This window comes from Pholis gunnellus, assembly GCF_910591455.1.
Source record: "Pholis gunnellus genome assembly, chromosome: 9".
In the NCBI taxonomy this organism is placed as follows: Eukaryota; Metazoa; Chordata; class Actinopteri; order Perciformes; family Pholidae; genus Pholis; species Pholis gunnellus.
In genome coordinates, this window is record NC_136535.1 from 16,030,033 (window position 1) to 16,057,429 (window position 27,397).

Here is a 27,397-nt window from a genome sequence, read left to right on the forward strand (position 1 = left end):
CTTTGCTCTATCAAACCTCATTGGACCAATTTACCTTAAGTAACCATATCATGAGGTATTGCCAATGCAATGGTAGCAATTGTCATCTGATGCTAAGTTACGTCATTCAATTATTGTTTTACTTCTACCATTCGCAAACAATAATGACCAATAAGCATACATATGTTGTTAAATAACAGTAAACACCAGATTATAGGGTCAGTCCCTGACAAAGAGCAAGGGCTCCTATCTAGACTTGCCATTTTGTGGCGATATTCAGCCTTCACAGAAAGAAATACATTGCAGAGGAAGCAAATGCCAATTTGAATCTTCCTCTTATTGTTGCTATCCATTCATCAAGGCGAGGTAAATTCCCCTACAGAATCAAAAGAGAGAGAAAAGTCAGATAGATTGGAGCCATTATTGTTAGCATTCTAGTTGGAAACAAACGTTCACAAAAGCTGTTTGTGATTTAAAGTAGCAGACAACAATGGCATCGGTTTGCTGAACTCATGTGTGCCTCTTGCAGGAGGCGTCACTGGAGAAGGACTCTCAGTGCCAGGAGCTACTCCAGGTACAGTTGTCAGTAGTGGCCCAGATGGTTCTGCTGTCTTGGTGCCAGGTAAAGCTAAGAATACAGTTTCTTATATTCTTAGATGACAATTTTTTATACGTTTTACATTGTGAATGGCCTTTTTCTGTTTTCTTTTACAGACGCAGGGCCTGCTGGAACTCTTAGTCCAGGTACAGTGAAATGCCAAGACTGCATATCCTGGGACATTTTCACATGTATATTTTAGCTGTATACCAAGCATATGGGAGGGAAAGTGCCAATTTCCACTTGTATATCGCAATTGCACTCTACCTTGGGGTTACTGCACCAGTACTGTAACATCATTTATCCCCCTCCACATTTTTTTCACCCATTTCCTGCCCACAAAACTCACATGTTGTTTTTACTGCTAGTGCTAGCAGCTATTGACCACCTCTAGCTAACAGCCTCCCAACTGTGGCTGTATCATAGTCCACCTCACAGCTTCTGCCTTTTCTCGTCTCTCTCACTCTCCGCCTGTAAAAAGTGCAATGGATGAAACTGGAACCTGTTGTCTTTTGACAGAAACCACGCCTATAGCCGCAACTGGCGAGACCCCCGAGGTCCCACGGCCCAGTAAGACTTGCTGTTTGCATGAAACCTTTGACCATGAAGTGAAATCTGTGGTGTTTGATATATATTAAGTTGTAGTTGAGTTGTAGTTGAGTTGTAATGTATTTGCCACTCTGATGTAGTGTGGGACAGTCCTCTCACTATTTGTTAATGTTATTGTTTCTCCTAAAAGAGAAAGAGTCTTTTATTTATTGAAATAAGTCTTTTGCAGGTCATTGTTTTAAGCATCATCCAAATTTAACGTCTTAATGATTTCAGATTTAAATCTGTTATCCAATCTGCTATATTTTTGTTCACTGCATGTATTAAATTATACAATATGAGAATATACTAATAATTTAAATGGCCAGAAATTACAGTATGGGACTTACATTTCCAGATTTTAACAATTAAGGATTTGTCTTCTCAAATAATGTTTGGACTGTAGAAATCTTATTTTACTAAATAATATGCTGCTTCATTTTGGGACTGTGAAGACAGGCACTATGATATCACTTCACCAACAGTAGGCTACTTGTCCTGTGCTCTCATTTCCTTTTACTAACACTGACACTGAGCTTGATAAATTACTTTCATGCATATGATAGCTGTAATTTCTAGACATTGGCAAATATAATGTATTCATTTAGCAGACATTCAGAAGGAAGGGATACATTAATGCTGGAATGCAATTTCCCACATTTGATTGCTCTTAAATGTTCTGTTCTTTTGACGATATGAATGCTTGCACTTTTTCCTGACCAGTTTTACAGTTCAAGTTCTATAGCGGGGGATTTTTGAATTATACATTTCCTGAGTTTACATTTCATAAAACCCTTGCCGTGATAATAATGTGTGTGAATGTAAATGAACTGTGAATCCCCTGCTATAGAATACTATCTATACGTACTTCTGCTGTCTTGACATTATTTCTTTGTCATGTTAATTGTTTGTTTTATATTATATGTATGTCTTGTTCCTGTTTGTTTTTCCCATACCTTCCTTTTGTACATTTGTTTCATAATTTCATCATTAACACTGTATATTTAATTATTGTTATAGTAACTAAATCAACCAAACATTTTTTAAATTCAAAATGTTCCTTTTTTTGTATTGGGATGTGTGAAAACAGGCGGTGGGTTTAAAATAAGTGCATATTTTTGCAGTTATTTAATTCTGTTGTATGTCTTAACCTGTTTTAATAATGTATCTTATTGGCTCTTTTGACAGCTGGTGGAATTATTCAGCCTAGTGGTAAGTTTTACATAAAAAATAGTTATTTATTGATCATTGTACTGAATGTATACTTACTACACAAAGCTTCATTTGATGATACTTTTTGTTATTTCACAGTTGGCACAAGTGTTGGTAAGTATGTAAAAAAAACAAATATTCTCATATTAAAATTTACAACAAAAAACGATTATTATTTTGCACATCTTGTATTCAGTCAATAGATAAATGACCAACACCATGTGTGTTTATTTATCATAGGTGGAGCAGGTGTTGCAGCTCCCTCTGGTGGTAAGAGCCGTTTTCTTTTTCTTTTGCGTGTCAATTTAATCTGATCTATTAATCTATTTACAATAATCTGTAGTATTTGTACCAAATGTAGTTTTTTTCTGTCTAAGCTTTATTTTGTCTCGTCTGTTACCATATTTTATGGAGGATGTTAACTGATGTACCTCTTACCTGTGTTTTTAGTTGGTCCGTCAGGCCACGGTCTGCCTGGTAAGTGTAAACTATCTGTTTGTATCTGAGACTTACTGATCTAATAAATATGACTCACACTGTGATATCAGCTAATCTCATTGTTTACCTGGTCATGTGACTTTCATAGTTCAAAGAAAGCCTGAATAAATAAATCTAAACAAATGATTACAAGTCAATTATTATATGTATGAGAATAAAATCATAATAAAAATCAGTTCCATACATAATAATCAAACTAATTTAGTTGCAGTTGAGTCTTAGAAATGACATATAGTTGAAAGCTGAACCATTCTTTAGTATTAATACTATATTTACTGTATTTGCTTTTGTATTCAGTTGTATTTTGTTTTACCTTACGCCACAAGATTTATTTTCCTTTGACGGAAAGCTCTGCTTTTATCCCAACATTTTAGATGGGCTCTCTTTCTATGTTGTGTATGTTTTTGTCCTTTTTGTCTTCATTTGTATTAATTAGTAAAATGTTGTACATAGCTCATGCATTGGTCTCTTCCCTCCTTTAGTTGGAACTGGAGTCCAACAACCTGGAGGTAAGCCAATATTTATACTTTTATTGATTTAAGAACGTCATGTTGTTTTTAGCCCTGAAGCTATGTTTGTCTTTGAAACGTCGACCTTTCTTAATTATTTACATGCTAATACTGGTACGATGACCACAACCTGTAACTCATGGACCAAACACCCGAAACCAATGCTGATAACATGCAGACACATTTCCTGCTTTACACTCAGTTTGCAGTTCTACACCACACTTTTTTCAAAACACTACACACAACTCTCTCACATTTGGCACAATCTTCATGAATAAAATCTCCCATATTCACACGAAACACTCTGCCATTCAACATGCTAAACTTAAGGCTCTGACTCCTCACATGGGCAAACATGGGTTGCACAATTGTTCAATTAACAATCGGAGCTTTAGCAATAAAGCTACAAAATATATATACATAGATATATATTGCCTTGAATGCAGAGGTCTATTTTGCAGGAGATTTGTGGAGTTTATCCTTTTGTGTGTAGAGTTCTAAAAAAAATATGAGGTACGCTTTGAGAAAACCGTTTGTAAGCGATTGAGAAAAACTGTAATGTGATACACTACATCCATCTGGCCACACGGTGGAGACAAAGACAGAGTGAACAGCTATGGTCAATAGTCCCTGCTGCAGCCAGAGACTATAATAATACTAAACGTTGCTGTTTTCAGGTGTTGGTGTCGGCACAGGTGGCAAAGCACCTAAACCATTCTTACCAGGTAATGATGGCTAACAAATCATCAATCAGAATTGATCTGTATAGTAATGTATTTGTTCTAACATAACCTATTGTTTCCTTCTTGTGTCCGATAATGCATGTAGTTGATTTAGCTCATTCCATGGCCACAATATCAACATTAAATTAATTGGTCATTCAGGTACTGAATATTCAGTATTACTGTAAAAATAATCGTATCTACCTGTTGCAGAAAAAGAGCACAGTTGTGTGACTATCTGTTAAATGATTTATAATGTTAACCTAACTTTTCCTGAAAGGTCCCATTCATGACAGAAGTACAACTTCTACATGCAGCCCAGTGTTTGCAAATATCTGCCCACTTTCGTACGTCTAGATTTGTATAATTTGTAAATGTATGTTTTAGTTTTGTCTTCATTTCTGAATCAAAACTTCCTAATGATGTTATCAATAGACTTTTTATTATCCTATTCAATGTTATAGATCACGCATTCACACACTGTATTTATCTGACTGTGCACTTTCTGTCTGGGCTGCTAATGACTCAACTTGAATCGATAAACACGCTGGTTAACATATTAGGAAACGCTGCATCAGGCCTTTCTCTACCCAATTACACCTCCAATAGACTGAACGGTCATCAGTTGTATGCATCAGCAAGTTTACAGTGGTACAGTATTTCAGCTATTCTGCACTATTTTACCTGAGATTGACTCGAGACCTAATGTAAGGTGTTTTTCCTGCATTTCATTTAGTCCAACTCAATCAGTCAAATATCAAGATAAATGTTATTGTCCCGGAGAGGGAGCATCCATATAAGACAATAAAGAAAACCAAGAAACATTGAATAAAACTGTCAAAAACATACAGTATGGGGTAAAATAAATGTTAAAACATTGGACACTATTAAAGTTACAATAGATATTGCATACTTTTCAAGGCCGGGGGGGAAGATTGTGTCCTTCATAACGTTATGAAGTAAAACAACAAACTAATAATCTAGAATTGTGATGATGGTACATGAAGTCTAAGTTACATTCCTCTTTTATTTTTTATTCATCTCAGTTTAAGTGATAACCTGTTTCATGAAACAATCCACTGGACTGATGCTTTTTATTGAAGCTAATGTAAAGCTGCAGAGGATGAACGATTGTAATGGGCAATATTCAGTTAAATCTTCACACTTCCAGTCTTCTAACACTTTTACTCCCTCGGTACAGGAGCAGGTGTTGGTCAAGCCGGAGGTGGATATCCTTACGGTGGAACCTATGGAGGCAAGTTTCCTTTTTCTACAAACATTTATAGATGTGGTTGAAATTGTCGTGGCTGTGATTTCTATCCTGTGCTTCAGTTCCTCGTGGTGCTGATACCACATCATGTTTGGTTTCCATGTGAAGGCTCATCCTTTGTTGTGTTGTGCTTTATTGCAGCTGCGGGTGGAGCAGGAGCAGGAATCCCACTGGCAGCAGGTGGTTATCAAGGTCAGAACTCACCTGCATTTCATTTAACATGTCAAATTGACTTCTCCCTATAAACACTGGACATATGTGTCAGTTAATGGGGAAACGTAAAGCATACAAACACAAAAAAGAGGCAGCCCCCAACACAAACTGTAGAAGATGAGTTGACCAACCAGACAATAATGCTACTTTTCTCTGTCATCATGATTCAGGGGGATACAGGCCATATCATCATGGTTATGGCCAGGGTATGTATGAGAGGAGGCTGACAGCACTGTTACACAATGTTCCCCCGACTTAAAAAAAAAAGAAACTAGAACGTTCTGCCCAGTGCTCAAAGTGACAGTTGGTCAGGAGATGCCATCGCATCGCACTTCCTGTGCAGGAAACTGACCAGCATGCTGATAAGTTTCTGTATGGGGCTCAGTTTCAGGAAGGAGAAACCAGCTGGATACTTTGATAAAGGAAATCAACTGGTGTTTTAATTTTCCCGTTTTCCTTTACAGGACAGCTATGGGTGAACCATGTAAGAGTCTCAAACACCACATCTAAGCCAGTTGTATTTCTCTTGGTACAGGTGGGTTGACTTATCCTTCTGCAGTTGGACTGGGAGGTGCTGGTGCTGGAGCTAAACCACCCAAACCAGGTAGTGTAACAGGCCTGTTAGTGTCGCAGCACATGGAAACATGAAGAAAGTCTTATTATTTGGAAAAGCTCTTGAGCTGAGCAGATGTTGGCAAACACTTTATATGAAGATCCACACTGATCCCTGCTTCGCACTTTAATATTGCTAAAATGTTGTTAGTACTAGTTGTACAGTAAAGAATCAAGTCAAGTGCTGTTTTGCTTCCTTTTATTGTGAGAAAGATTCTGCTGAAGAAATTAGAATGAATGTATTGACATTTATTGTATTAAAGAAACGTTTGCGGTATGAACATAATCTATTAAATATTTCATGTGCTAAAGGAAAAACGCATGTATTAGTACAGTAACATTTTACAGAGTCCAGCTCCACCAAAGGCAGTAATCCCTGAAGAATTACAGTACCGTTAGGAGTTTGGAAACCGAGCAAGTCAACAACACAACATTTCCTGATGGAGACGTATTACTGCGATAGTTATACTGTGTGCAACATCAAAGTGTGACTGTTTGAAGATAACACAAACCCCCGGAGAGTCCTGCCCTGAAAAACAAAACTCTGCCAGAGGACGTTTGGATGAGGTTGTTAATGTGACCTCAGCTGAGCCACTGGCTAAATGTCACTTCAGGGGGAGAAATGCTAACAGCTATAGACACCACAAAACTGATAATGAGTTATACCCACTGCACACAAAGTCATAAGAATAGACGCATTATCACGATTTGTTTCTTTGCTTTTCATTTCAACAGGCTACGGCAATCTTGGAGGTGGCGGTGTTCCTCAGCCAGGTGAGGAGCGTCACGTGTTTGTTTGATATTTTCTGCTCCTTTCCTCCTGTATAATTTCTTTTTTTTTGTTTAAACAAACAAAAGAAGAAACAACAGAGGGTTAATATGGCCCACATTTGGCTTCAGCTGTCCACAACACACTTTACACTCTGTGGAGTGTAGCTTCTGGTCCTTCTTCTCCTCCTCTGCCCATCAATGAGGATGAGTGTAATCACAAAGCTACAGCCTCCTCTCACTGCCCTACAGATACTATACGAGCATTAAAACTCATGGCCCTAATCCTCCTCCCAATGGCCAGAGAGATATTTGTCTGTGTGAAATGCTTCCACAGATGGTTTAATAACTTCCCTCATTTGCCAGTAGAGAAGAGAGCTTTGCCAAGTGGTCAATAATTATTGGCTTCCAGATAAATAGGTCAAGTTGTCATATTCACTGTATGTACTGCAGCTATCACTGGCTTATTTATTCACAAAAGATGTTTAACGCTTATATATTTCAACACTAATTATTATATTCAACGACCAAACTCGTATTGTCAGTTTACACACTGATAACATTTTACTGTCGATGAGTAACTGCTTTTTAATTTTGCAGGTTGGGCTCCTGTGGCTCCTGGTTATGGAGGAGGTTACCCCCAGCAGTACTACCAAGGTACTAGTGCTGCTCAGTGAAGAGACTAACATTAGTAATGTGTTGCTGGTTAACAGCATTCTTAGTAAGTGACCTTTGAGGACCATCGGTTGTGTCATAAATCAGTGGAAAGGAGCCAACTGAAACCGGAATTGGGTCATTTATCTTAAGGAGGTGGAGGTGAAGGAAGAAGACAGTATTAGGATGCTGTGTGTGTGTGTGTGTGTGTGTGTGTGGGTGTGTGTGTGTGTGTGTGTGTGTGTGTGGGTGTGTTCTGTTGTGCTTGTTTAGAAGAGCATTTCTTTCATTTCTTGTGAGGAAAATTGGATAAAAACGAAACACAAATTTTGATTTGGTTTAGTGTTCTATACTTTCTGCTCCATAAAATTACACATCACCATGTTTACTTCAGTAGAGTTACTGAACCGTTTTTAAACCCTTTTCATTCAGAGTTGGTCATCATTGTTTTTGCTGCTAATGGAAGTCAAACATTTAACCAAATACGTTGGCCAAACCGCCTCCATGTAGACAAGGATTCAGATCACAGACAGTTCTTTAACTTTTCATCCTTGTTTCTGGATCAGGAGGCGTATTAATGCCCAACTGACAACAGCCAGGTGATGCAGCTGAATGGATGAAAAGACAGGAAAACTGACCTGTTGCTTCCCTTTTTAGAGCTGAAAGCAGAAAGAAAGGGAGAGGAGAACTACTGCAGAATGACAGAAAATAACCGTAACCCTTGACCGCTTTAGTTTATGGCAACTTATCTTGTACTCCTTTTCTCCTTCCCATGTGATCTCCCATACAAAAACATGATTCTTTTACCATTTTACTAGTTGACACGAGAGATTGCAACCTCAATACATTTCCAATTAAATTTGAAAAGTCCTGCATTTTTGAGATGATTAAATTTGATCATGAAAACACATAGAAATCTGATTACATACATAAGTATTATAGAAATGATTCATATTAATGTCTTTAGCTCATGCAAGCATAAAGGACTTTTAAGATGTATTTCTAATATACCAAACTGAAAACATGGGAGGCTGACTTTGCATAATTAATGAAATTGTGTTTGAATAATGATGACCTGCCTTTTCCTCCTCTGAGCACCTAATTAAAGAGAGATGAATTGGATTACTATAGACAAGGGAGGCAAATAGAAATGATATTGATGTTTAATCTAATCTTCCTCCCATTTGCAAAACACATCAGAAGATTTTTTTTCTGTTTCAGAGGACCCGTTATTCAAATAGTCAAAATCACAAGCGCCTTCCCTCTGCTAAGCTTGAACTAAGATTACTTTTCTGTGTCTTCTAAATGCGGGAAAACATCACTGTGTATGCAAGTCTGGTTACTTGCATACACTTGATAGATAGCATCTCTGGATCAGACAGCTCAGCAGATCTAAGTAACTCATGTGATTTACTACTAATGTCAACAGCTTTTCCTCACCACATCCTGGCCAGGATAAATACTGTATATCAAACACTGTGACAGATCCAAAGAGGTTTCATCCTGGCATTGCTCTAATGGTACTATCTCATCTCTCATTTGTCTCTGGTGTTGTCTAGGTGGATATGTACCAGCCCCACTGACTCCTCAACAAGGTACCAAAACACCCACCTCCTCACATCTCTCCATGCACCCACAAGCACCACATTAGAAAGTGATACTCACTAGTATCAGTCATAAAAGTGTCCCTTGCACCTCAACCCATTTTCCAATTTCTCTCTCTGCTCGTTGGCAACACGTCAGATTATTTGTATGAGATTGGAAAAGGGTGGGTTGTCACTGTGTGTGCTTGTCAGTGCAGATGGCACAGCACAACCAGTACATTGAACTCATGATAATCTGCATTTTCCTGAACATCTGAGATTACAGACGGTGGGATTATTTCACAGAAACACGTCTGGTTTCTTAGATAACTACAGTCCCCGCTTTGATCTCTCACAGTATCTGATGTATCGTCGGCTTTCAAGGACACCTTTGCAAATGTACTATATATGTGAATGAATGAAATTGATTTCCCCGTTTGTGACCCAGTTTCCTCCCACAGCCCAAAGACATGCATGTCAGGTTGATCGGTTACTCTAAATTGCCAGCACAGGAGGTGTGAGTGTGAGCGTGAATGGTTGTCTCTGTGTCAGCCCTGTGATTGACTAGATGGATACATCCCACATCGATTACATTACACACAATAATAAAACGTATAACCGTCATTGATTGACATTTTTGTTCCAAAGAAAAACAATCATTGAAGATGTAAAGAAAGTAGATGTCAAATGAACGAAGGCTCAGCAGGAACGTCATCATTATATATATATTCATGTACAATATGGTCTAGTTAATCCGTGTCATTTTAGATGTAACAGGGATATTGAATCAGGCGTTGCTACGTTAACAGTGAGACGGCCCTGATGATATTTCATGGGAAGATTTTTGTGTGAGCCAGTGACATCATACAGTCTGATTGTTAACTATGATGCACCACAATGTGAAAACTCCTATTGCAGCCCTTTATTTAACATCCCATAAATTCCCAAACATTTGACAAAATTGTCCTAACTCAAGGTCTACTTACTGGCATTGCTGGTTTGTGAGATGTGGTTGAAAGGTCTGGAAAAAGCTAGTAAGTGGACCTTAAAGGGGAACATCCAGATGTTTCAATCAAGCACCGCACATCCACCCGTCGTAAACTCCACTCAGCCGTAACAGCAAAGCCAGGAGACCTCTTGTCTGATTCATTTGTTTTTTGTGTTGTTCTGCAGCCAAAGCAGCCAAGTACGGCCCATTGCAGAGCTTCCTTGGTGGTGCAGGAGGAGGAGGAGGAGCAGGAGGAGGAGTCTACAGAGGTAAAAGATTGTTTACTATCGCCAGTCAGTTTGAAAAGAATGTGTGTGTGAACATGCATTATCTCCTGTCAATTCTTAGAACAGACTGAACTATAATCCTGATGTGTTCGGCTGCAGGTGGAGTTGCAGGATGCCGGGGCAAATTCTGTGGCAGGAGGAAGTAGAGGATCTCTTGAGATCCAGTGTGACCTCAAGACACCATGGTGCTACTGCATGATCTAGAATGTACATTTTATATGCAAACAAACCCCGTTAGAAAACATGTGAAGATGTTTGGTTTTTTTTACTTACTTGACTTCGACACCTGTTTTTATACAAACCCACCGACACAGAATTTTGTACACGCTCCGATGTGACGTATGTTAGTTGCAGCTTTAACTCCCCGTACTGCACCAGCCCCACTTAGAATACAAAGAGTGTGTGTATGTGTCACCATGTGTTGTTGTTGTGCATGAATGTGCACTGTGTGCGAATGACTGTCTGAACCATCGACTGTCAATGTGACCTATGAATGATTTCTCTTTCCACTGAGGTGAACTGTCCTCAGTGTCACAGCAGAGCTTGTCATCTCTCCGAGATGTCAGAGGGGTTGGGTTGGTCGAGGCTCGTCCGAAAACTGAGAAAATCTGGCCATTCTCAGTGTCGTCTCTTGCTCCCCGTCTTCTCTGCTGCTATTTTTAGGCCTGCTGGGTATAAAGCAGCGGGAATTGGGGCTCTGGCCAACCCATCTGCTCTCAGTAACTTTGCTGATTCTAGTTGCTATGCAGTTCAGTTTTCTCTGCATTTTTAATGTTGCCAAACTTGTGATGTATGAAGAGCAGTTTCTGCTCTGAGGAACGACATGCTGAAGACGTTACAGGATGTTTAAAAACCACGGGAAAGCCTTCCAAGTATAGATTAATACGTAACTCGGATAGTACTCTGGCATTGACATTATGTATGTGTGAATGTTTCATGATGTCTCTTGAATAGAGCGCCGTAGTCTGCTTCAAATGTTTAGTCTCATCGCAGCAGTTATTTACATTTATGTAACTTGTCATTACATGATTATTCAAGATTGTTTGCACCATTCTTTGACTCATAGCTTTATTGTTATCAGGAATGTGTGCACATCCTTTGCTTTTGCATTTATTCAGTGTTAAGAATTGTAATACAGAATAAGACTTTGTTTAATGGGAGAGACAAAGTGTTTATGTGAGGCTTGAGCTCCCGTTGTTCTTCATTTACTTGAGCTGCTTTTAAAAAGGCTTACTGACCAAAGGTTCATGAGCGCTGTTGCCAAGTGACCCCATCTCTTTCTGTAATTGTGTACTGTATTTTGTACTAATTTGATAAACGCTGGCTTCGGTTCCTTCACTCGGTGCTGTGTAAGAAATGTCTTTGAGCCTCGCTGGGTCAGACCTTGTCTTATGTGCCAAGGGATACTCTTCATCTTTATTTAAAACTGTTTTTATAAGGAGGAACAGTGTGGTTTTGCACTTTTTATATTTCCACGACACACATGTGACTTGTTCCTGGAATCCAGCATTTATTTGCTTCATTAAATAACAAAATACAATGTGTTAAAAAGATCTTGTGTTGTCCTATCTGTTTTGTTTTAGTTTTTCTTCATGAGTGCATTCCACTGCAGCAGCAGCAGCAGCAGTTTGTCCTGTGAGTTGATGAAAACCACCTGGCTCAGAGTGTCCATACATACCACAAAGTGATAATATCTCAGGTGTAAGTCTTGTTGTAACAGTTCTGCCACATCTTTTCTGTTTGTCCCACTGGGCAAAATTAATCAGGAACCATCAGATTCATTGTATTTTAAGATCAGATATGTGAAAAAGTTGGCAGAGTGCTTCATTGTAATGACAACAAACAGATTAGGGGCAGACATTTCGCCTCAGCGCTAACTTCACTGACCGTTATTGTTGTGCCAGCTGGAAATAATGAACTCATGTTGCTGTTCTCTGAAGATCTCCTGGGAGAACCACTGACCCATGATCTGCATCCTGTAGAAGTAGCTTACACTTTTGTTCCAGAAGTCTAATAAGGTCCCACTTTAGAAATAGTGTCACTGCGGAACTGCAGTATAGTACTGTAACACATGTCTGTGCTAGTACAGTAGCCTATATTTCTACAAGAGAGTAACTTGGTGGTACCAATAATTGGGAAAACATTTTTTGGAACTGTCCTATTAATGTTTGTTACCATTAGATGCCGTTGTCGCGTTGTTCTTGGTTTAAATCTGAGAAAATATGTATCCATCTTAAACTTTTTACTTATTCCTCCATATTTGTTGAATTGTGTGCTTGCCTGTAGACAATCCCACATTTGTACATGTTCAGCCTCCCTCTGAAAGATTCAACTAATCACATTCACATTTTACACCTCTGACTTCTCAGTCGCTTTCAGCTGACATTTCAACCAATTGTACCACTTGCAGTACACTTAAACTTTAATTTCACAAGTAAATAAAAAAATATATTGTTTCAAAAAGCTATGTTTTTCTATGTTAATGCTTTTCTTCTTTACAATTAAAAATACCAGTAAAATAAATAGAGGTTCAATTATTAAGCAGTTATGTGTTATTTCTAAGCCCCACACAGTGGTGTTTACTGCACTGCACTGGGTCCCTCCTCCCCGCCCCTAAAGCCACGCATTAATTAAACCAGGGAGGGTTCCTGGTTGGCCGGCTCGTGTCTTCCTCTCCCCGGCTCAGCTGCTTCATTGGTCAGCAGCTCTCTTGAATGAAGCGCCGCAGAAACGTGCAGCCAGCCCAGGAGGAAGCTGTGTGGGCCGCCGCAGGGAGGGACCGAAGCACAGCAACACGACCCCCGGGCGGGCTGCGCTGGTGGTGGTGGTCGGACACCGGTTATCTGTCGACCTGAAGCGGCTGGCTCTCTGTCGGAGCTCGGTGACGGAGAGTGAATGAGGTTGATGCTGCTCTGCTGCACCTGGAAGGACGAACGCATGGGAGAGGAGGAAGGTAAGGAGCCGGTGGCTGCGCGGGGCGGGAGAGGAAGAGACAGCGGAACGGATGCTTAGCATCATGCTTAATACTGTGTTTTTCCTACTTTGTGCGTCGCTTTTCGTCAGTCGCACTCAGACAAAAGTGCAGCATCATTGGTTGCATGTGCAGCGTCAGGCTCTATGTGCACACTGTGCTGCGACTGAAGACATGTTTTCTCTCGAGTTGATGCACCCCTCATGTTTGGATGCAGCGGTCACCCTCAGGCCATGCACAGTAGTTATTTCATCTAGGATGCACACATATATTCTGCTTATAAACAGCTAGTTGCATTAATACAACTAAACCGAGGACTGTGGTGTGATTAATGCAAAATGACAGGTTTATAAGGTGCAGCTTGAAGTTATTATCTAGCCAAACATCACCTAAAGGTGCTTCAGAGTTGAAGTGACGAGGAGCTGCAGCTCGTTTGGCAAATGCACATCTAATAGCATCAGAGATTAAAACCTTCCCCCAACGATCCTAAGCTATCTCCGTCTGTGTGACGGGTATTGATTTAATTTTGGCTCTCAGTAGATGATAACAAAGTTTTACCTCAATCTAATTTGTTAAGAGGATCATTAACTGAAGAAATCATTCTAGCACAATGGTTTCCGACCTGGCACCCACCATGAGTACGGGTTGTGCGATATTAAGTATATTCATGCTACACAAAGCAATGCTCTTTTTTATTTGTAAATTACTTTATTTTACTTCTTCTGGACTTTAAAAAAAGGGAATATACAACTTTTGGTTGAACTGGTCAGAACTAACACATGTTGGGAACAATTACTCTAGAACAAGCTTTGGTATAATCATTTGTGCATCACTGTAAATACTTGGTTAAGTTACAGTACATTTAGAGATACTATTGTACTGTAGCTGTCAGTCAGGTTCGATCTTGACAATATACCTTTTAATGGGATGACTCATGTGCAGGACAAACCGCTGCAATAGTTTCTGTGAGTAATGAGTTGGGAGGGGTGGGACACCTGCACAGGTTACAAAGTCCAGTTTGTGTGTGTGTGTGTGTGTGTGTGTGTGTGTGTGTAAGAATGCAGGTGTGTTTTGTTTGCCTTTACTGAGGTATTTGCGTCCTCTCTGAGACCTTTGCAGACAGCACAGGTCCAGTTATCAGATAGAGAAATGCCATGAAGCAGAGATGAGGTGAAACATCTTCTTTAGTAAAGAGGTGAAGGGAGAGGAGAGAAAAGCCATCAGCACAAAGCAGACTGCCTTCAAAATAATATGATCGATAAAACTACTACAGCAGGGCGGCTCAATCAGTCATTACAGCAAACCAGCCGACCGCACGAAACCTCTGCCAACACAGATGGCGAGGATGAACGAGTAATCAAAGCTGCAACGATACAACATTGATCCAACAATATGCAGACGTTGTGATGCGGATTGAACTCTGAACTGATCTGTGTTCAGCACTGTTTTTCTTGTTTATAGCTGTTTTGCATATGTGCAGCTACATATTGCTCTCAACTTTCAGAAGAACTCTGTTTTATTTTCAAGTGTCTGTAAAATATCCAACCGAAGGCTCATAATGATGATAATGTAATAAATACAGTGTATGATGTTTTACTTTTCAGCTGCAGAAACACGGTTTATTGCCAACAATCGTGTTTGCCATATTTCGCATACAGTACTGAAGTATCTCCTGCATTGTGTTATGCACCTATCTTATGATTCCCACACCTGTTCAGATCAAGTGTAATGTTTCAAGTTTCAATCTAAAAAACTATTTACAAGCTGAAATAAAATCTGCTTTTATGTTGAGAAGGTGACAACGTGCACTAACTGTCACTATGATGCGACAGAGGGGCTTTTAGGGGAGAAGTTTCAGCCGGTTGCAATCTGCAACTTCACCCTTTTGATAACCTCATGCTATCACAGATGCTACGATGCTACGATAAGGCACTCTGCTGTACCTAAAAACCCAAAATTATGTGGTTCAGTAACAAGTAGAACTACAAAACAAAATGATATAATAGAAAATAGTATTGTTTTGACACAGATTTTCTTGAATTATTATTAACAATTTGATTTGCTGGCTTAACTGGATTTAGATAATAATTATTAGGATATATCTTCCTCAATTTGGATTTCACTTGATTTTTGAAATAGTTTCATTATATGACGTGCAATAGTGCGAAGAAAACGTTTGAATATTATTCTGTAATGAGAAGCAAAAAGTTTCCTTTATTTAACTAAATGTTATGACTTGAAATGAGTTGTTTCACGACTGCTGAGAGATTCTCTCACTGAAACTGCTGCTGATGTTTGTGTTGAATGTTGTCTGTAAGGATGAAGCATTTTCTGTGTTTGTTTGATATCTGGAGCCTCAGTGAGGATTTGCATCGAAGGCAAAATAAGAACAGAGATAACTGTCACATGCAAACGCATATCAGCAATTATTACACCCCATCAAAGAACTGCTGTTGATTTTATGCATATTGAACCGTAAAACCATGGACACCAGTACATCCTGTAACCTCCGTGTCTCGTGTTTCAGCCGGAGGAAGTTTGCCCGTCTGTGCGGGATGCAAACAGAGGATCTACGATGAGCAGTACCTCCAGGCCCTCAACAACGACTGGCACACCGTCTGCTTCAGGTCTGTTCAACACTAAACTCACCGCCCTCCCGCCTCCACACGTTCACATGGGTTCACAAGTCTTTAAAGGGCAGCAATGAAGTGTCTCCTTGCCCCACTGGATGAATAAATGGATGAGTGTGGAGCTGAAACAATTAGTCCATGACAGGATTGGTCACTGGACAGAAAATGAATCCACCCTTTGTTGCAATTGTTGCAGTAAGGAGCTTTGATGAACAAACAAAACTGGGTAGTTTTAGTGAAGTTTGGGTTCAACGATGAATTGTTTTTTTCTTCTTTAGAAACCTACAGTAGCTGGTTTCAGCCTTAATTGTGAGGATTTTATTATTTTCTTTGCCGTGCATGATAGCAAATCAAGTAGCTTTTAGTTTTGTATCAAAACAAGCGTTTTAAAAATGTCACCATATGATGTGGGAATTATTTTTCACTATTTTCAGTAAATTAGTTTATTAATCAAGAGATTAATCAGCAGATAAATAAAAAAAAGAGAATAATCCTGTTTTTCTTAAAAGACGTGGAAATTGTTTTCGCTGCTAAATTCAGCCCCGTTTTGCTTCTGCTCCACATCGAACACATTTGTACCTTTTGTGCGCTCTTGGAAAAGTTTCAGCCAAATATTCACACAATCATTTTTGTTTAAACTCTTCTCTCAGTCCACCTTTTTACTGTACTGGTGATATGAATACTGCTCTGCCTCCTCTTGTCTTTTTTTTGTGTGAAAATCTCCTTTAATTGTGTCTTTTCTTCTTTCTCATGAGTTTTTGCTTTTGGTTGTCAGGAGATCGTGTGACTTTTCTCTTTTGGGTTTTCTTGTCTTTGAGTTAAACTCAGGTTCAAAAGCATTGTTTGGATATTGTTACGGTATCAGGTAAGAGACGGGTTCAGGTGATTTGTTTAACACCATGTGTTATTACTCCTGTGACGCACCTCACCACAGAAACAGAAGCTCAGCAAACAATGTCTCTCACACCTGAGCAGCCTGAAAACCTGTTTAAACGATGTTTCCAAAAAACAAATGCATATAGAGACATCATCGAGCATTGACTTTGATTTCAAAGTTATCGGAGACTCTGCTCTGTCCTCCTTATCAACACATGTCAACCGTAGGTTTGTGTTTCAGTCTCAGGCAGGTTTCTCTCTACATCTCGATAGCTATAGATCGATGAGATCGAACAAGCTTATTTGAAGAGTGAGTGTGTGAATATTGAGACTGTTTACAAGATGCCTTGGGTTTGTTCTCAGTTTCATTTCTGATGAATTGTTCTGCAGCACGTTGTGTGTGTGGGCAGTGAGACTTGTGAAAGAAATCTATTCGTCACATTGTTTGGATTTCAACCAGTATGTTGGTTTTAACATTGAGCACAAATCTTGTCTGTTGTTGAATTGATCTGATTTGTAGAAGACATAAATTACAACACTTTTAGCAGCCTCCCAAACCATAGAGTAATTATTATACATTGCTATTATAACCCTGCCCTTCAAGCTTAGTAGCTGACCCAGTTGTCACATTTTAAGACTCTTAAAGACCTCATGATGGAATTTATACATTTTTCCAAAGATTTAACCACACAGATTAAATCTAGATTCTCCAGTTGCTTCACATTCTCTCTGTAAGCGTCTCTCACGAGGGGCTCTCACCTTATTTGTGTCTTTGACCGTTAGTGTGTACGCTACGTGTGTGTCGTCCCGACTGGACTATAAAAAAAGTGAGTCACTCAATCTTCAGATCAATACAGCCGCCTCAGGTCATATAACACGATGCATGTTGAGAACATGAATGTAAAGAGATTCACAGATGGAGGAGACACACTAATGGTCATTGATTCATTCTACACTCTAAACTGAAATTTGAGACTTCCGCTTTTTGTGAGATTTTAGATTCTTATATTGGTTATTTGGAACAGACAAACGTGTTTCCGCGTGGGGATAACGTGCAGTTATTGGTCGATATCGTCTAAGAGGCGGCTTCGGGGGTGCCTGGTCTCATTAGCAGCCATGTTGTTGTTGTAGAATCCAATTAAAAGGTTGAACATGAGACATGCTAAGTTTAGGGTTTAGATGCAGCATGACCACTCAAGTTAGTTTTTACTTGCTTGAGGCACGTAGAGCTCATTAGGTCTGCGTATCTTTTCTTAACAGGTTAAAAAAAATGTAATGTGACTCTTTTATTTAAATGGTTTTGAAAAGCTCCATCTGCATCGTCAACGTCACTCCTCCTTTCACTCCGTTAATCTGAGCTGGTTGGCAGATTGCTGTGTGGAAAACTCACCTCTCAATGTGTCGTTAATGATTCCCCCGGCTGGATGTCTGAATGGGAAATCTGAGGAGGCTATCTTCTATTTTGTGTTGTGCATGTGTGTGTGTGTGTGTGTGTGTGTGTGTGTGTGTGTGTGTGTGTGTGTGTGTGTGTGTGTGTGTGTGTGTGTGTGATGATGACATGGCTGGCTGCCTCAGCGTGGATGAAGAATTGCAGTCTGTCTCAGTGGGGTGTCTTTTTAAGAAGTGTATGCACTTTTGCATTTCTCTCTTATTGGAGTGCATTTATGTGCGTGAACTCATTTCCCACCTTTTTGTTTGTTGGCATTTGTATGCACTTTGTACTTTGACATAAAATAAAAGCACTACTTTGCATTTCGTTGCAACCGTACCATCATTAGGTGCAAACCTGAGCGTGGTGCCTGCTCCCTCAAACTCCTTTTGAGCTGTCGGATATCATCCTGCAGCTTTCAGCCCTTCTGTGACACAACACACACCAGAACAGTTTAATTAATATGAGTGTGAGCAACAAAATCTGTAAAAAAAAAAGAAAAGAAACAAAGAGTTGTAGTCTCCTAGAAAGTGTTGCATCCTCCTAGAAATCATCCAGATTTTTCTCTACCTCCCACACCGTTTCTAAAAATGAGAGGGAATCTTTCTTTGACCCAGATCCAAATCCTCAGGGAGGAGCAGGATTGTCATAGAAAAGGAGGATTTAAGACGACTTCGCCAGTCAGACAAGACTTCCGTGGAGAATTGACTAGTGGGACTGAGAAACGGGGCTTAAATCCAAACTAAAAATATCCGACTGCAGGGCCCGCTGCTGCAATGGAGCACTACTCCAGTGAAGAGGAAGTGGAGACGATAATAGCAGAGGGGAAGGCAAAATTAAAGTGCTCAGAGTGTTGTTTGAAGACTGCAGGGTCCCGAGGGAGGAGAGAGAAATACTCGCTGTATATACAGCAGCCTTCATGGGAACATGTTCTCACTGAGATCTGTTTTTACATCGTCGTACTTCTGTTTGTCCCAAAGCTCAACTGTAACTGCAAACATCACGGTATCCTCTTCATTAGGAAAGCTGCCTTACCGTTTAGTTATTGCGAGTACTTGAGTACTTTTGTCAGATATTTTAACACGTTAGCTCTCACAGAGCTATGTGAAAAAGACGTTTGTCTTTGATACGGTATATCCAGTAATCTCTTGTATTTGAGTTTTGAAGTAGTGGTAATCTGTGATGTTCTTGCCAGTTTCACACAAATATAACTTAAAACCAGTTTTGACAACATTTTACATTTGTCGATGTTCACGTTTGTGAAAAATCTCTGGCACAGTAAAAACTGCCTGCGACGCTGCAACAGTGGTTTGTTTATGATAAACAGAAGAAGAACGGAGCAGTAAACACGACCTGAAAATAATCCACAGTGGTTTTGAACGACTCTTCTGTGTAGTGTAGTGAAAAAACCATCTGACAGATTGGAGCAACACCCCAGATGGTGGCATATCATGTAAATATCAACAAGAAAAAGTCCCAGACTCTTCGCTCCGAGGATTCTTATCACAAAAAGAAGACGGGACACAGATGGGACAAGAAACACAGACAGTCAAACCCACAGGTTAGACAAACTGAACGCCTGTTGTAAACATCCATCGCAGCCTACAGGCCGACTTCCTGCTTCACACTTTTCCTTTGCAACGAGACATTTTACCAACATTTTCGGTGCATTCACTTTTGGTTTAACTTCTAAAAAAAAACATGAACTATGGCTCTGTTATATTCAAGTGTCCCAGTAAACCGTGACAGTGTGACAGTGGGGGCAAAGTGCACAACACCAGGACCCTGAAACTAAAGCAGCTACATGAAATTCAGCTGTTTTTCATTTTATAATTTACTCCTGTGCTTTTCCTTCTGTGACATGTGAAAATAGACCAACAATATATTAATACAAGTTGCAGGTAATAACTTTTTTAGTGCCAAAAAACCCCAAAAGTCTTCATTTAGATGCTCCAAATTTAAGATGCTTGTCTTTGCTTCAAATTTGTCACTTCTCCTTTAATCTTATCTTCCTTGCAGTGTGACTAAAAACCTGCTTCTCTGTTCAATTACACACTATTTCAAAATTGTAATTTATTTATTAATTCAATATTTGTGAAAAGGCTCCCCAGATGCCTCTCAGCGAGGGCTCTCATCAGGGAGCTCCTGGGTGAGTCTTATTGCCTTCAATGTGGATTTGAGGGAATTACTTTAAAGCAGCTCTTGATATTTGAGGAAGGACACTAGATGTAGGAAGACGTGTAGCGTCGTTATGATAGGACTCTGGAGACAGTCCCAACCTCTCGTTGCCTCGTGGGAATGAGCAATAAGAGGATTTCTGGTCCTTTTGCTTATTAGCATGATGATCCTTTTGGTTTCATGTTTTTCATTCACTGTGTGGAATTTGCATTTTATTATTATTTTATTGCTAAATTCATTTCTCCATGATAGTTCCCGTTTGTCTGTAGCTATATTGATAAGAATAGCTTTAGAAATGTGCTTTAAACCAGGTAAAGCAGATGAGAATCATCATCTGATGATGTTTTTGACTCTGAATACTCGACCCTTGCTGCAGTCTCTCTGCAGCACAGTGCAGCACCGTCCTGCTCCCAATGAAACTATTTCTGCTTCAACCGTCGTCCCAAAGGACGACAGGGGCTTGTGCTTCGTTAGCACTTTAGCTGACAACCTCTTCTTTCACATTAAGTATGCATGTACTGACACATGTATTGTTTTCTAATTTGTTTGGTGATTGATTCATACTCATGCGCTCCCATTTTCGACGCAGCTGTTATGAAAAGATAGTTGAAACTGTTCACCTCCTTTTCTTAAGGAGGAGCTGACACAAAGCTTGCAGATCCTGTGCCGTAGGACACATCTCTGCCTCCATCTGTCCCTCTGTCACCCTGACTCACGACTGAACAAGCAACATTACTGCCACCGTCTAAATAAAAGATAAAGATCACTAAATAATTACAACCAGAATCATGCGTGGATGTAGCAAAGTCTCAGCTGCACCATATCTTTCCTTGCAGCTCACTGAAACAGTGAATTCTGGCTCACAAACAGACATAAAGGGCTGCAGTGACTCAGCTGTTTCTACCTGCAGATGAAGTCTGCCCGGTGACAGAAGCTGCAGGACATGATGGACGATTCATGGCTCCTATTTGTCGGATAGTTTACTGAGCTGAGTAAATGAAAGATAAATCTTAATGCAGGACCTCGATACTGAGCTCTGACGGTGTCGATGGTTCAGTGATGTTAATGAGGCGAGACTTACTGTTTCAGCTTCTCACATGTGAGGATTTAATGCTTTTCTTTATGATATATCATATATGATATTAAATAGAAATGTCTCTGGGCTTCGTAACTGAATCTGAATGCATCACCTGAAATTATGGAAGGCCCAAAAAGTTGCATAAACAAACTTGGTTATTAAATAAGCTTATTAAGCTTTATTTGTATACATGTATTAGACATTGGTGTACTTTTATATTGATTTGCAGACATATACAATAATAAGAATATATAGTGTATATATTAGTGATAAGTTGATATCAGCTGATATACTGTCTTTGCCAAATTATCAGCGAGGCTCCTCTGTGTGTCCAGATATCTGAGGATGTTTGGATCAATCTGAGCAGTTGGTCGATGGCGCTGATAGAAGTGTAGACGATATCTGACTCAGCTGGTTTGTGAACAGACGGGCTGCAGCCAGAATGAGACTTGTTGTTTGTGTATCTGTGAGTTAAGTTACGCTCTTAAATGAGGTAATACTTCACAGAGCTCAACTTATGTGATAACTGTCGTTTTTATTGAACAAAGCACCTCAGCTCCTGTGAGGAGGTTGGCAGATTAAATGAGTTGAGAGGAGGTGGAAAGGGTTAAAAAGATGATGCATACAAGCAACAAGTGATTTGAGTGAGAGTGTGGAAGAATAGTACATGAAATAAGGAGTTCACCAGGGTGGCTCTAATGAGGATACAAAAAAAAGAAGGAAAGGCCATGGGAGGGGCAGAGGACAGGAAATAGTTGATGGAGAATCATGACCCCTCTGTGCAGCTGCACTGAGAGGAAGTAGAGGAAGGGAGACAGAGACAGAGAGAGTCACTGATGGTTGTGACAGCGAGGCTGGTCGAGCATCAGAGCTGCTGACATGAGTCGGTCTTCTGACTGTCAAAACAAGACCGTCGCTCCCCCGGGTGACATGTCAGCAAAGGACCAACGCAGCGAGAAGCAACTCAGAAAGTAAGTGGACCGGTGGAAGTACGTGGCTGGATGTTTGTTGAGTTTCAAGTTTGAGTTGGATGTTACTCAGGCCTAATAGATTTAAGGTTTTTTTGGGGGTGATTTTTGCCGTTTGACAGATGACGGTGTAGAAATGGGGGGAGGGAGAGAGAGAGGGGTGAGACATGCAGCAACGGTCTCTGGGCCTGAACCGATCCCGGGACGTTACAGTTATGTTATGGCATGCTGTCACTGACTGAGTGAAACTTTAAAAAAAAAGAGCTTAACTTAAGCTCAACTTACCTGCTTGTTCCCGGGCTTTTGACCGTATCACACGGTCTTCTTCAGTAGATGGAGTTTGCTTTGCAGCTATATAGAATTATAAACGTTCAAACTTTCCATTAGTCTGATCACTTTTATGACTTTTAGTCTCTTTTAGTCTCTTTGTCCGTTTTGCAGTCTGTTGAATAAGACTGCAGCAATTATTGTCATTATTGATTATTCTGACTATTTTCTGGATTAATTGAGAAATGGTTTGGTCTATAAAACCAGGTGACGTCTTCAAATGTCTTGTTCGTCCGACAAACAGTCCAAAAAACAAGAATATTAAATGTACATGATCTTTGCATGTGTTACTGTGTGACATGCTATAATATGTTCGACCAAGGAAAGAAGCAAACTCTCACATTTGAGAACCATCAGACGTTCTGCATTGTTCAAATCAATTGAAATAGTTGCCAATTATTTTATATTTTTGATCAACTAATCAATGAATTGACTAATAGCGGAAGCTCTATTGAATTTAATATAGATGAAATTGAGATTATGGATAATTTTTCCAAGTTCTATACTGTTTTTAAGCTAACACTTTTGAAGCTTAAATTATTTTCCTATTTCCTAATATAGAAGTTACAACCAATGATCATTATTTACTAATCTATAAAACAGTAAACGTGCTAGAACAAGGTTATATAAAATACCTTTCATTGTGTCAGCTGATAACCAAAGTCGTGTTTGTACGATCATTCCATTATAATGTAAAGCACAAAACGACATCATTCAGTGTTTGAATTACACACCGTGTCAAATCTCCAGCACCTTGTACTGTACAGAGTCCGTTAGAGGGATGTAGAGACTGGAAGGTGTCCTCAGATGATTTACTCGTTTCTCTTTAGGTTGTCTCTCACTTCCCTCATGACGCAGCACACATCAGTCACACTTCTGTCTCTGGAGGCAAAGACCCATATTTCTTTGTGACTTCCCTCTTTCGTCAAAGCAAGACAGTGAATCAAACCCTGCTGTCCTGCATGTGACGGACATTGTGTGTGTCGTGGACTTTATTATTATCATTGAATGCTTCTGCCCTGTCACCGGACTTATGCGTGTGTTCCTGTGAGTCAAAATACTGAAGGGTGACTCTGAAAGTTTTGGTTTTAACATAGTTTTATGTATCTGAGATATGTGTGTGTGTGTGTGTGTGTGTGTGTGTGTGTGTGTGTGTGTGTGTGTGTGTGTGTGTGTGTGTGTGTGTGTGTGTGTGTGTGTGTGTGTGTGTGTGTGTGTGTGTGTGTGTGTGTTTCAAAGTAGATAAGCATGTTATCCAGCACAACCAGGCTGTCAAAAGGGAAAACTCATTTGTGCATCTCATTGAACGTCTGGTTTAAATTTTTACTCCAAGCCAGAAATAACATTGTGGTCATGTTTATTTATTCTTGTGTAAATATGTACAAACAGTATAAATGTATGAATCCATGTGACTCTGACTTGGTTCATTGATTATATCCTTTTAATATCTTTGGTTTTTGCCACGGCACGGGAACATTATTGACTTTTTGCTTCCTTTTTTATTTATTTGTTTTGTTTTTATTAATTTATTTAGTACTTTGAGCTGCATTTTATGCATGAAAGGTGCTATATAATTAAAATGTATTATTATTATTATTTGATCATACATACTTAGTTAGTGTTAGCTTTTTTAATGATATTCTCCTTTTCCACTCATCCAGTGACACTTTGCTCTGTGTCTGCACCAAGAACTCCTCGTCCTCCTCGTCCTCCTCGTCCTCCTCGCCGTAACGTCACCAGGGTTCATACCTGCTGATAACATTTTCAGAGAGGAGAAAGGAGTCGTCCTGTGTGTTGGAACTTTTTGATTAATCACCTGCTCCTGAGCTTCAACCTTTGACTCTCACTACAATACTTTAATCACACTTTCAAAAAATTCAATTTGGTCCCATTTGCAGCAGATAAACTCCAGACATAAACCCTGCAAGTGAAGAAAGGAAGATTAACGCCCTCATTTTCTCTCTATTTTGTGAGTCCTGTCACTTTTCTATTGACCTTGATCGTTTCATAAGAAGTATTTGTCTTTGTCAGAATTCACTTTAAGATACTTTATCATTGAATGGAGTTTGCTCAGGTGTCATGAAGACAAATTTGTTGACATGATGGCACCTTCAGGACTTCCCTGTTGGCAGTTAAGCATTAAAGGTCATTCCTGAATTCCACTCGGCTGAACTTTTGCTGTAACTCAAAGCGACGTCAACCAGCTACTAGTGCTGCTTTGGCCAATCGAAAGCAGACGTTCCTGGTACATTCTTTTGTAAAGTGAATGCTGCATTTCTACCATTTACCTCACGGTCGTCATGATGAATGATAAAACAGCAGCTGTTGTGATAACTGTCCTGTGAGTGTCTTGGATCAGGCGCCACTGCTGATTGGTTTAGATGTTGGATCGACAACATGTTGTTTTATATAAACTTTTGATTTTTTTTTGGAGAGAAATTGAGGATATTATTTGGACTTTAATGGTGGCCGATGGTGACTTTTATCAGTCAGAGATGCTGAATACATTCAGACACCTACAAATATTAAAGATAGTTCTTGAAGACGGAATACTATCTATGATAGTTCCAGTCTACAGTATCATCAAGTGTTCAGTTTCACTAAACTTTTGCTAACTAGTGGTGTGTGTGGATTTTTAAAATGTCAGTCAAAATACCTGACGAATTAATAATGACAATTATTGTTTTGTATTTCTTTGTTATCAGGAGTTGATAAGCCGAACCATAAAGCCTGTCTGATGATTATTATTATTTGTATGTAATTATTTCCGCCTGAACTGACTCACTGGGCTGTTTTCACGTCATGTATCCATTTCCTCAGTTTGTGTTTAAGCTGTTGGAGACACCCCAAAACGATTCTGTTTAAGAGACCTGATAATAAACACGAGCTCCGCTGTCTCTCCTGAATCCTTCTGAAACACCCATCATGGTTCCCAGAGTGCGCTGAATTATCATTTCCTCTCAGTGGAACAAGTGAGATGACTGTGCTGACAATCAGTCGGTCAGGGCGGCTTAACGGCCACAAAGGAAACTGCTGCGGTGCTCATCATTCACTCACAGTCTGCCAGGGCTCCGGTTTACCAGCTAAATGGACCACAGGGCCACAAAGAGATTGTCTCCCACAGTCAGCGCAGAGCCAAAGCCACTGAGGGCGCAATTATAGCCGTCCAGCCTGCTCTCCTCTGCTGTGTTTTAGTTAGTTAATGTAGTAAAAACGAGGTCCTCGAGGGGTTAACGCAGGTCTAAAAGCTGCTGAGCTTGTGTTTGACAAGGTCAAGGGAATAGACTGAAGCCTGATTGGCTGAGGGATTTCCTGGTAGAGAAACCACCCAAAAGAGAGCAATGTAGGGGTTATCATGTGGTGGTGAGGTAATGCTTCTTTTTTTATGTGAGAGGGTGACATCATCGCTATGGCATTCTGTGTTGCCACGGAGAAGGAGGGTAGGAGAGGGGGGGGGGGGGGGGGGGGGTGAAATAAGGGGAACAAAAAAGGGGGCGTGAGAACGGGATGAATTTGTCCTTCAATGTGTGTGTGTGTGTGTGTGTGTGTGTGTGTGTGTGTGAGAGAGAGAATCACACCAAACAAATTCAGCCAAATCAATGTAATAGGTAGATTTTGTTTGTTAGTGTGCAAACACACGCACATGCACACACATTGGTACGTTCATCCCCGTCTCTACGTGGGAATCCTTTGGTTTTCAATGAGCGGTGAAAATCTTGGCACTGGACCAGGAATCTATCTATTTATGTCTCCTCTGAGGGAAAAGAGAGGGGTCTCCCCCAGACAGTCTTTCACCCGTCTGTCTGTGTGTGTGTGTGTGTGTGTGTGTGTGTGTGTGTGTGTGTGTGTGTGTGTGTGTGTGTGTGTGTGTGTGTGTGTGTGCATCCCTTTATCCCACAACCCCCTCATCTCTTTCCCAGAGGTTGTATTTTCTCTTTGTCTGGGAGGATTTCAGCTTAGCCTGCAAGTAAAGTAACAACAGCTGAGTATTTTGTCATGGATCAGACACATTTATTTGTCTCGGTTCGCTCAACATTTATTGCCTGACTATTCAGATTTCACTGGAAGGCCCAGCAGACCGGTGTATCGGCTTATTGATCAGAAGTACTCAAAAGCGTTTCTGCTTTCTTTGCAGATAGAAAGGTGATGGATGTCCTCCTGAGCTTGGCCAAAATGATCGAAGGTTTTAATTATTAATGAGGACGTGCACATGTGTGCATGTGTGTGTTGGGGGGTGTTTGAGAGGTGTGGCTCCTCGTGAATCTTTCAGCTCTGCGTCTGTCAGTCGGTGATGAACCTGCTCACACCTCCACCAGAACACACACACTGTTTCCTTTTGACTCCTCCTGCTTCCTGTAGCGGTGTTAGCCCACACGTCATTTAATGACCTGTTGTTACATGTACACACACACACACACACACACACACACACACACAACATGCTGACCAGAGCTGGATG

General features: G+C 40.1%; 2 protein-coding genes across 2 annotated transcripts in view; both read left to right on the forward strand.

Annotated features, from left to right (window-relative positions):
* elna (elastin a) overlaps positions 1-12,867 on the forward strand; it is a 49,994-nt gene extending 37,127 nt beyond the window's left edge. Inside the window, exons 39-56 of the mRNA XM_079166472.1 lie at positions 509-601; positions 694-723; positions 1,097-1,147; positions 2,354-2,377; positions 2,477-2,491; positions 2,618-2,647; positions 2,828-2,854; positions 3,358-3,384; positions 4,062-4,109; positions 5,308-5,361; positions 5,518-5,568; positions 5,760-5,795; positions 6,125-6,193; positions 6,937-6,975; positions 7,570-7,626; positions 9,183-9,218; positions 10,380-10,463; positions 10,581-12,867. Of these exons, the coding sequence (XP_079022598.1) occupies positions 509-601; positions 694-723; positions 1,097-1,147; positions 2,354-2,377; positions 2,477-2,491; positions 2,618-2,647; positions 2,828-2,854; positions 3,358-3,384; positions 4,062-4,109; positions 5,308-5,361; positions 5,518-5,568; positions 5,760-5,795; positions 6,125-6,193; positions 6,937-6,975; positions 7,570-7,626; positions 9,183-9,218; positions 10,380-10,463; positions 10,581-10,627 (818 nt within the window). The 3' untranslated portion in view covers positions 10,628-12,867. The remainder of the gene's footprint in view (positions 1-508; positions 602-693; positions 724-1,096; positions 1,148-2,353; positions 2,378-2,476; positions 2,492-2,617; positions 2,648-2,827; positions 2,855-3,357; positions 3,385-4,061; positions 4,110-5,307; positions 5,362-5,517; positions 5,569-5,759; positions 5,796-6,124; positions 6,194-6,936; positions 6,976-7,569; positions 7,627-9,182; positions 9,219-10,379; positions 10,464-10,580) is intronic.
* A 509-nt stretch (positions 12,868-13,376) lies between these two features.
* Positions 13,377-27,397, forward strand: part of limk1a (LIM domain kinase 1a) — a gene marked incomplete at both ends in the record, with an annotated part of 39,809 nt that continues 25,788 nt past the window's right edge. Inside the window, 2 exons of the mRNA XM_079165689.1 lie at positions 13,377-13,434; positions 15,980-16,079. Coding sequence (XP_079021815.1) covers positions 13,377-13,434; positions 15,980-16,079 — 158 coding nt within the window. The remainder of the gene's footprint in view (positions 13,435-15,979; positions 16,080-27,397) is intronic.